Here is a 10,871-nt window from a genome sequence, read left to right as displayed (position 1 = left end):
GTCCTGCACCGTGGCTGGCACTCACAGTTGTCAGGGTCTTTGGCAGTTTGGTTCTGGCTCAAATGTGGAGGGTAGATGTCTATTTTCTTGTTTGCAGGTGTTCTCAGTAACTCTTGCCATTAAATTTAGAATATCCATTAAACACACCATTTGGCTACAGCAGGCACTGCTTCTGGCATTCAGATAATATGGACTGCTTTTGAGAACTCTCTTGAAGGTTTTCCACCCTTTACATGCTTGATTAACTTTTCCTTTTTTTTAAATCTTTATTTTTTTCATCTTTATTAACTTGGGTATTTCTTATTTACATTTCAAATGATATTCCCTCTCCTGGTCAACATCCCCCTAAATCCCCCCTCCCCTTCTATATGGGTGTTCCCCTCCCCATCCTCCCCCCATTACCGCCCTCCCCCCAACAATCATGTTCACTGGGGGTTCAGTCTTGGCAGGACCAAGGGCTTCCCCTTCCACTTAACTTTGCTTTTCTTATATGAATACCCTTTTATGGTAACCCTAGATAAAGCCTGGATTCTCTGCACATGGAATCTTATGGTTGAAGAGTTCCTGACAGGGTGATTTGATGAATGTGGTCTTTTTCCTGAGGTCAAGGGTCAGATTGCTGTAGGTCTTGGAGATGACATCAAAGGTGGTCTTGGTGAAATTGTCTAGGGTGGCAGTGAAGTCATGGTGACATGTGGAAGACATAAATACTAGCCATGAGCAGTGTTTCTTGGGCACTGGAGCAGAGACAGTGTCAGTGTGTCTAGGGATAGGGATGAGACTCTCCACCACAGAGCTATTACAGCCTGTCACCTTGCATGGAATAGTGTGAGGCTTGCTAATTTTGTTTTCTCAGTAGCTTCTCCACAAAAGGACAATGATGGCCCCTGGGATGCCACTGGCAACCTTCTTGGGTCTGTTAGTATTCAGACAAACATGACACTGTAGTCCTCAATGTTAACAAAAATCTTGCATCTTGTTTGCTGGCTAGCCCAAGTCTGCTTCTGCACTGGCATGATTGATCTTTAGACTCTCATCCTTAAGGGATGCTTCCAGAAAAAAAGTTAATAATCTTAACTCTTTGATGAGCAGGGAGAATAGGTAGATGTCATTCATGGACTTGATTCTTATGTCCTTGACTAGACTGCCAAGCTTGGTGACAGAAACCCACTCCTCTCTATCTTTGCGTCCATGAGCATTATGACCTTAGCCTGTTCCTAGAAGAAATTTCTTGGCTACCGTAGCCTGGGTTGCACTGGTCTTCAAGGCCATCTTCCTGAACTAGCATCATCCACTATTTGGTGTTTTCCTTGAGAAACAAGGGCTTTTAAACAAACACCCTGTCCCCAAAACACGGTCTTGTTGCAGCTCTAGCTAGGTTCAAAACCTGACTTGTGCTGAGAATTACAGGCATGTGACTCCACACTCCTCACAACTGTTTCTATCTCCCATCCTCACAAATTGATTTGTTTTAAACTCCTTAGTTGATAACTTGTTATTTTTTTCCACTGAATACTTTCTGTATTTAATCTGGCTTTGTCCAGTTTTAGAGTTGTTGTGTTTGAGCATCTGCTAATAACAAAGTCCCAAGTTGAGGTGATAGCAACTGGGTGCATACAGAGTCCCGAGTCTCACCACTGCATCCCTGAATTTCCTACTCACTGTCTTCAGGCCTGAGAGGAGGTGAGTCTTCTCTAGGTTAACATCTTCATCAGTGAGAACATCTTGCACATTTTCCTATCAGTATTGGTTACTTGGAACTATTAAATATGACCCAGAATATGGTCCTTGGATTGTTCAAAAAGGTCATCCTTTCTGGTGGCCAGTTGCTTTAAGGGCTCATTTCTGTTAGTTAAATTATTTCTCCACATCATCTTCTGGAAGTTGCTTCCACACTATGTGCCTGGATGGCCAGGGGACATATCTTTTAAATAGAAGTATAGGCTGCTTCATACTTTTGGGTCCCTGCCTCTAACTATTCTTTTGGATCCTAAGGAACCAGTGTTCTTCTTGTCCAGATCCACTCAGTTGTCTTTTCCCGGACTCACCCTCATACTTCTGGTTGCTCCTTGCAGAAGTGCATGAACCTTCTTCTTTGTGTCCTATAAGCAGATAAACCTTAGGTAAAGCCACCCAGATGTACAAGAATTTCCTGGTGGGGAAGGTGCCAGTTTATCTACCTGCTATATCACCGTCTCATTATTTTGTCTCCTTTTTGTCTATGACTCTAGAAACCCTTTCCTCTCCTCACGCAGTTTCCCATCTATTTTCATGTTCTCTCTCTCTCTCAATATGTATTTACATATGTTCATAAATGTTTGATTAGAACATTCTTTTCTATGATAATAGAGTATGTATTTTTGTTTGTTGACTTTACTTGGTTAATGAGTTTTCCATGGAGATGATCCTTAACAATTGAACAATTGACAGCCTTTCTTTTAAGCCAGGGTTATTCAAAGAGGGATCCTCTCTGTTACAATTTATTAAGCAGGTGTAGTTCCTGGGGCCTGTAAATCCAGCACTCAGGAAACCGAGGCAGGCTACTCACTGATAGTCTAGCTATTATGAGGTAACCTGAGTATTAAAAGTACATATTTTAGGGGTAGTAGTTTCAATTAACATTCCTAAAGCAATGATTTTAGACTTGCTTAGTCAAGTAGAAATCTCTCTTCCCTCAAGAAACATGTTTGAGAACACGTTGAAAAATGTGTCATTATTTCAGAGAGACTTCTTTTTTAAGAAGGTTGCTTGCTGTTTGTCAGTAGCTGTGGCCAAAGAAGAAACTACGGGGAAGAAGTTCGATTTCAGTAATCTCTCTGCTTTCTCCCTCTTTCTCCCCTATCTAGTGTTAGCAGGTGAAACAGGAGGGTGATCGAGGGTGGGAAAAATGAGACTCAGCTACACAGAGCCCTAAGATGACTTCAGTTTGGGGGTCCTTCTGGCTCTGCCTCTGATTACAGATTTGTGCAGATTTGTTTCTTTTCTAAATTTTCTTATTAATCATTTTATTTGTTTATATTTCAAATGTTATCCCTCTTCCCGGTCTCCCCTTCACAACCCCCCCCACTCTATTCCCTTCCCCCTTGCCTCTAAGAGAATGCTCCCCCACCCACTCCCCCACTCCCTCCTCACCCCTCTAGCAATAATGGATAGAACTAGAGAATATCATCCTGAGTGAGGTTTTGTTTCTTTTCAAAGATTTATTTAAAAACATTTTTTTTTGTGTGTGTATGGATGCTTGGTCCTCATGTATGTCTGTATACCACATATGTGCACTGTCATCAGACATCATAAGAGGGTGTCAGAACCTTTGGGATTGGAGTTACACATTCAAATCACCACTTGGGTGCCCTCTGGAAGAGTAACCAATGGTCTTAACTGCAGAGTCATTGCTTCAGGAATGATCTGTACTAAAGTATAACTATTTCTGCAATGAGTAATAACTCAGGACTATTGGAGGGGAGTGTGTTATCCACTTGAAGGTTTAGAAGTGGCCCAGCCATTGAGCTGTTTAAGGCATATAAAAATAGGAGGCTTCACTTGTCTTTTATTTGAGAACCCAGAACATTGGGACAGGTAAGGAGGAGTGCTGCCGTCACCACAGGGGTGATTTGAGTAGAGTTATTTGGGTTCAACAACATAATACTGTTATTATTACTTAATTACAGGTATTCAATTGTGCCAATAATGCTCTTTATAGCAAAAGAAAAATATTATTTTTGGAGTGGAGAAAATCCCTTGTATTTCTTGTCTCCATTAATCTTTTTCAGACAGTCTGTATATAAACTTTTGGCTGGCTTGGAGTTTGCTGTGTTGATAATACTGGCCTCTGACTCACAGAGATCCTTCTGTCTCTGCCTCCAGCCTTCATAAATCTTGAAGAACTACTGTCTTCTAAGAGCTTGACAACTGAAAAGTACAGTCCAGTAAATTTGTAGAATCTCCCTCAATAATGGTCATATTTGCTGCCTACAATAGTAAATTAATATATAAAAATTGGTATTAGCAATTTTAGGAAGTTGAGTAGTGTTTTTCCTAGCACTTCACTGGCAGTCCCATGGTGTCCATTTCTTTTCACTTGCTTGTCCACCTTGCATTAATTACTTCCAGGCTGAGGGGAAGTTGCTACGCTTCTGCCTCAGGCTCCCAAGTGTTGGAATTGTATCTGTGTAAGCTCACTTGTTCTATTTCTGAGATAATTTAGCTCCCCCTCCCCCAATAGTGAAGTACCAAACCAGAGCCCTGTTTAAGGTAGGCAAGTGCTCTAGACCCAAGTTACAGTGCCAACCCTGGTGGAATTTATTTTCACCCACATAGGGTGATATCTTCCATATTTTCTTACAGTAACGTTTTGCCTTTGTAATAAAAATTATTTTGTGGAGAGATTATAACACCGTAAGCATTGTTTCTCAGCATACTAATGTTCCCTAGCTTGACAGCTAAAGTAAGGAGTTAAGATTTTGGGGATCATACGTTTCCCAGCGTTTATCCATTATATTAGCACATTACTTGGCGTACCAAGTATCGTTGCCCTATTCATATTAATTTTCTATCCAGTAGTTAGTTGAGATATTTCTTATGTTCCTTTTTTTCCAGAAGCTCATGTCACGGCTTACAGTTCTAGCATCCGCCAATGCCTAACATACGGAGCGCTTGAAAAATTACGCGTTTGAATTAGTGGTTTGGGGTAGATATTACGGGAGATCATAAAGGCCAAAGCGGTCCCGGCATTTTTGTTTTTTGTTTTTTTTTAATGGGTATATATTCTAAAGGGAACTAGGGATGAAAGCCGTGAAGACCCCCGGCGAAGCCGCCTCTTTGTCGGCGAGGCCCGAGGCTTCCGTTGGGTGGGGAGGTAGGTGGGGCGGGAAATCTAAAACCGAACTCGCAGCTTCCGTCACTCCCCGTGGGCGGCGCTCCCCTTTGACCCCTTGCTCGCTCGCTACACATCCGGGCCACTGTTACTAGCGAGGGGAAGATGGCGGCCGCGACTGTGGTGGTTCCCGCAGAGTGGATAAAGAACTGGGAGAAATCAGGGAGAGGCGATTTGTGAGTGTTCTGGCTGGGGGAAGGCGTCGGGCGCCCTGAGGTCGGGGCGTTGGGAGCATGCAGAAGTGGGGTTCAGGGGCCGGGGGCAGCGGCACCCCCTCCCCCACCCGGGCGGCGATTGAGGATGGTTGGTTGGTCAGGAGTTTCGAACTGCCTGAGGAGCAGAGCCGGTGGCCGCCGCCGAGCGTCTTCCTTCTTCCAGTCTCCCTGAGAGCCCCGTGGTCCCTTCCGGAGCCCCGCTTCCTTTAGGTCTCTCAGCAGAACTTCCGTCTCGTCCCCTCAGGTCCCCCGTGCTCCTGCCCTGTCTCTTTTTGTCTGTCTCGCTTGTTTTGCCTCAGCTCACTCGGCTCCTTTTCTCTCCGTGGGTTCGCAGCTGGGGCTGTTTGGGTCCACACTTGCCATTTCTCTGTCTGTCCCGTTTTTCCTCACTCTGTACCTAAGGCGACTCCTGCAGTTTGGCGCCCGGCCTCTCCTGTGCCCGAAGTCTTAGGAGGGCGAACTGTCCCGAACTCTTTCTGGTCCTCGCCGCCAGTGGCAGAGGAGCAGGGGCGTCGGGGACAGCCAGGCTTGGCACCTCTGCTTTCTCAGGGAGTGTCAGCTCGCGCTGCCCTGGCCCTGCGGTCCTCGGGAAAGTGTGGCAGGGATTGCCGCTTTTTGCCAAGTCCCTACCAGCATGTCACTTCAGAGGGATTTCGGGATGGGATTCAACTTTTCCTGGTAAAATGTTTAGGAAATCCCATTTTGGCCTGGAACTGCAGCTAATGCTTGCCCTCCTCGAAGTTTTTCTAGTACTTTAGGATGTTTTGTTTCCTTTAAGTTCTAAACTTATTTTGTACCCCTGCCCAGTGATTTCCCACAGTAGTGGCTTTCTTGCCCCCAGTAGCCACCCCACCCCTACTCCCCGTTAAAGTGGCAAAATTAACACCGATTTGGGAAAGCAAAAGTTCTAATTTCTTCTTCTGAATCACTCTGGAAGCTTAGCAGTCAATCCTGTGTGAGATTAACTCTCCTTAGCTTCTGGAGTTGTCTCCCTCCAAACTCCCACACTCCAGCCCAGTATCAGGTTCCCAGTTGCTGGAGGGAAGATAGGAATCTGTGAAACTAAGTTACTTCAAAGAAACACAGTACAACAATTGCAGGATCATGCTCTTGTAACGTGACTTACTCCTACCACCAATTCCTCTTGCTGTTGTGTGAAATGTAACCGTGTGAGTTCTAGAATTGGATTGTCTGAGTAAGTGGCTAGCTTAGCTAGCTCACTTAACTAGCCGGGTGACCTTGGCTAAGTGCTTAACACTTGCACTGTTTCCCCTTGAGTAAATTGGGAATAATAAGCGCTCTACTCAAAGGATTGTTGTGAAGAGTAAATGTCTGTAAAGCTCTTGGCTTATAGTAAGTGCTCAAGTGGTAGCTGTTAAAAGTAACATTGTTTCAGCTTTTAGATATTTAAACTTCTTGGGACAGTCTTGCCCTTGCAGACTCTACCTCTCTGTTTAGCCATTAATTGGCCTCTGACATCATGCATATTTACTTTTGTATGCTAATGAGCTGAGAGGCCGTTGAAGAAAAGGGATGGCATCTCTTCCTTTTGGTACAACATGGCTTCCAGCAGATACTTGGAGTACCTTAGTGTTTTGTTAACTCACAGGTATGTCTCACCGTATCAGACAAGCATTCGTTTTTAATTTTGATGTGCCCTGAGTGCTGAGAAGGCAGGATGGGAAGCAACTTACCTAAAGCATTGTAGGTTTGAGGGTAATCCTTCCCAAACATTTAAGCTCATCGTGATTTAGCATCTAAAGCCTATTCATTTATGAACTGTCATGTTTGTGGCTGCTCCACTTCCTTCTTCTAGGTGGATTTCACTGTGTGTGTGTGTGTGTGGGGGGTGTAACATGTGTTCCGTCAGTGAGCTACATCCACAGACCAAGCTTTTATCAGTTTAATGTTTTTACTTTCACCTTAGAATGAGTATTAAGAATAGGGGGAGGAGCCCTGCCTAACTTCTGACTGGCAATAGGTGGAGGAAATCTAAGTGATATATGAAGCCAAGAATATAAAATGGAATTTGAGTTTATATATATTTACGTGATCGATGCTACCTAGTGTTAAAAGAGCTACTTAAAAACTGTATATGTGGGTTGGGGATTTAGCTCAGTGGTAGAGCGCTTGCCTAGTAAGAGCAAGGCCCTGGGTTTGGGCCCCAGCTCCGAAAAAAAGAAAAAAAAAACTGTATATGTATTTTCATGTGTATTTATTGTATAGCTTGTGGAATGTGGTTTGAATTACAGTAGAGCCAAATTATTGTGACAATTTAATGATTATATAAATATATATAGTTTCTGTTATTAAGAGAACTTAACTTTTCTCGAGACAGTGACCTTGTAGCTCATACTGACCTCGAATTTATAATTATCTGGGTGCTAAGATTATAAATTATAGACATATCCCACTATACTAGCTGAGAATTTAAAGTTGGATGACATAGCTTGGTGTGGTGGCTCATACCTGTAATCCTAGCACTTGGGAGGATGAGGGAGGAGTCCCAGGAGTTTGAGGTCAGTAGGAGCTACATGGTAAAAACACTTTGTTTGAAACACAACAATAAAAGCCAAAAGAAAATTAAAGCCACAAGGGCTTGAGAGACGTCTGGGGTGGGGAGTTAGGAGCATTTACTTATTTCAATTCTCAGGACCCACATCTGATGGCTTATGGTCTCCTGTAACTCCAGGGGATCTAAAACCTCTGGTCTCACAGGCACCTGTACACGCACGCACGCACTTAAAACATATCTAAACAAAACCCCAAACTGAATCTATTTAATATAATGAAATATTTTACGTTTTGCCTTACTGGTAAATGAATCTAGAGTCTTTGTATATACTAAGCAAGTACTACTTCTGAACTATATCTTTAGCTCTTTACAAAATTATTTACATTAGCATACAAAGTAATACATTTTATTAATGATATTTTCATACACATGTCATACTTTAATTTGCTGGCTTCTTCCTTACTGCTTTCCTTTACCCATTTCTTGATGGCCCTTTTCTCCTAACTAGTCCTGCCCTTTTCTTCTCTCTTCTCTCTTCTCTCTTCTCTCTTCTCTCTTCTCCCCTCTCTCCCCTCTCCCCTCTCTCTCCCCCTTCCCCCCCCCCTTTCCTGGAACTTAATTTGTAGAACAGGCTAAAAAATTTGGGGATTAAAGGCATTTATAAACCACCATGGCTGACCTTTATTACATACTCTTGATCTACCCTTTTCTTTCCTTCAAATTCACTCCTCTCTTACTGTGCCTTTCTGTTTTCATGACTTAGACATATGTATATGTACTCTTAAATGTCTTGCTTAAAATAATAATTTACTGTTTTATCTATTTCCCTGTAAATGTAATGATTTTGTTTTCCTTTATGCCCAGCCCATTTTGCTGCCACCGTTGTTGTTGTCTTCATCTTCTTTATCTTCTTTCTCCTCCCCCTCCTCTTTTCTTCTTTTGGGTTTTCAAGATGGGGTTTTCTCTGTGTCTCTATCTCTATCTCTGTGTCTGCCTCCCAAGTACTAGTTAGTGGTATGCCCCCACTATAGGCAGGCTTCCTTTTTTTTTTTTTTAAGACAGTGTCTTAAGTGTCCCAAGCTGGCTTTGAACTTCTGTATAACTGAGAGTGACCGTGAATATATGATCTTCCCTCTATTTCCCTAGTGCTGGAAAGTCCTAGAGAGGCACACCACACCCGGTTTATTCAGACTTGGGGATTGAACCCAGGGCATAAGGCGTGCTAAGGCAAGCACTGTACCAACAGAATTACATCCTCAGCCCTTTAATTTTCTATTTTGAGACAGGGTCTTGTTCAATTGTCCAGGCCAGCAATGAACATGAAATCATCCTACTCCAGCCTCTCAAGTTTCAGGGATGGCAGGCCTGTACTGTCAGGTCCTAATATAATGAAATATTTTAAACAATCACTATTTAAACAATGTAAATACATTACCATCCTCTACTTTGTTTTCATTTATTTGACTTCTTTTCCTTATATACAAACTTTGTTTCATATAGCTTAATTTTAGAGGTTTAAAAATCATGTTATAGATATTAGCATTTTTATCTTGTTAAATAGTATTGTGAATATATTACAAAATTTAAATATGAAATAGCAACTAGAAATGCTAAAAGTGAGGGTAGAGTAAATACATTTGGTTTTTGGAGGATGGCCATATGTAAGATTATTTCTTAGGTGGATTTTTCCCTTTTCATTTAATAATTTTAAATGTTTTTTGGCTTTTAGAGATAAGGTCTTTTGTAGCCCAGGCTGATCTGGAACTTGCTTTGTAGTCCAGGGTGACCTTGAATTCATTATCTTCCTGCTTAGCCTCCTCACTATTGGGATCTCAGGTATGTACCACAATGGCTGACTGATTATTCCTTTATGAAAGAGCAATAAGTGCTCTCCAGCCCTGACTTTCTTTAAAAGTATGTGTTGTGTTTCATGAGATTCCCAAGTTTTTATTGTTTGTTGTATTGTAGCAGTATATAGCTATTGTGAGAGTTAAAGTGTCTGTAGTGATAGAAGCAACATGATGGTGAGAATAAGCTCAGAGGTAAAGCAGTTTGCATAGTGTATCTGGTCTTTGCTATTTTCTGAGTTCTTCTTCTCACCCTTTAGCCCCATGGTTTCACCCTCTAACACTAATTAGGCAAGAAACAAGGATAAGAGGGGGAAGGGGAGAGAGGAGGAGGAGGAGAGAGAAAAAGAGATCCCTGAATCCGAATCCAGTTTCTTTCCTTTGTTTCTTCTTTGACCACACAGCTACTAACTGAAACAAATCCCTATAATGCTTCTGGGGAGGGCGGTTGGTCCTTGAATTTATGTACCCTCTATAAAGTTCCCAGAATTCCAAATGTCACACAATGGCAGAAATTATCTGCAGCTGGCAAAACTTGTATTTCTTCTAGAGCACAAGGCAAGTCACGGTCACCTGCTGCAGACAGTCTGAAGCAACCCCATGTCCCTTCGTGTAGGATTAAGAAAAAAAAGCACATTCTTATAATATTTCTGTGTTTTTTTTAAGAAACCAAAATTCCAAAATTATCAAAAATGTCACTATAGCATAGCATGCTCTGAATTCCCTGATCTTTAGCACTGAAAAAAGAAACAGAAAAAAAAAAAACCCCATAAACTGTATAGGGCATTTTGTAATTTTCAAGGAAGTAAACTCTTCTTTTTTTGGTGAAATATTCCTTAATTTTTTTATTGCTGATACAATTTTCAAGGCAGTATATGTGATGTAATGAAAAGACAGTGACAGAAAAGGCAGAGACATTAGGAATGAATATCTAATTGACATTCTACTGCATTATCAATAGTTGCTTTTTCCCCAAACTATGCCTCTGGCAGTCCTAAACGAGAAAGCATTCCTTTTTAAGCTGCTACTAACTAGTAACTTTTGGCTATAGATCATCATTGCTTCTGTCTCAGACTTTTACTTCCTGTCTCAAGGTAACCTGCAGTTCCCCTGACAACTCCTCTCCCACTAATAATTGTAGACCTTTTCTAGTGTCTTTAAAAAGGCCAAAACAAAACAAAAGCAACTCAAAAACTCTTTTACTGTGTCCACGACAACAGGAACTTAAAAAAATGTTTATTTTTTTTGAGATTATAATGTTATATCATTCCTTCTTCCCCTTTTCCCTTCAAACCCTCCATATAACCTCTTGCCTTCTTTCAAATTTATGACTGACAGAGCTTTTTTTTTTAAGATTTATTTATTATGTATAAGTACACTGGAGCTGTCTTCAGACACACAGAAGAGGGCATCAGATCTCA

The 10,871-nt window shown here is 41.8% G+C and overlaps 1 protein-coding gene and 1 pseudogene across 2 annotated transcripts in view; one reads left to right on the top strand and one right to left on the bottom strand.

The window, feature by feature from the left end:
- Positions 514-4,950, bottom strand: LOC691151 (similar to 40S ribosomal protein S2; annotated as a pseudogene).
- The window catches only part of Thoc2 (THO complex subunit 2), a 114,591-nt gene continuing 108,616 nt past the window's right edge, over positions 4,897-10,871 (top strand). Inside the window, exon 1 of one of the 2 annotated variants that reach the window (XM_006257504.5) lies at positions 4,897-5,049. In XM_006257504.5, the coding sequence (XP_006257566.1) occupies positions 4,979-5,049 (71 nt within the window). In that variant the 5' untranslated portion in view covers positions 4,897-4,978. The remainder of the gene's footprint in view (positions 5,050-10,871) is intronic. The other variant, NM_001191756.2, reaches the window with a different exon arrangement.

This window comes from Rattus norvegicus, chromosome X, assembly GCF_036323735.1.
Source record: "Rattus norvegicus strain BN/NHsdMcwi chromosome X, GRCr8, whole genome shotgun sequence".
Classification (NCBI taxonomy): Eukaryota; Metazoa; Chordata; class Mammalia; order Rodentia; family Muridae; genus Rattus; species Rattus norvegicus.
Note: the sequence above shows the minus strand (reverse complement) of the source record. Positions and strands in the feature narration are given on the sequence as shown.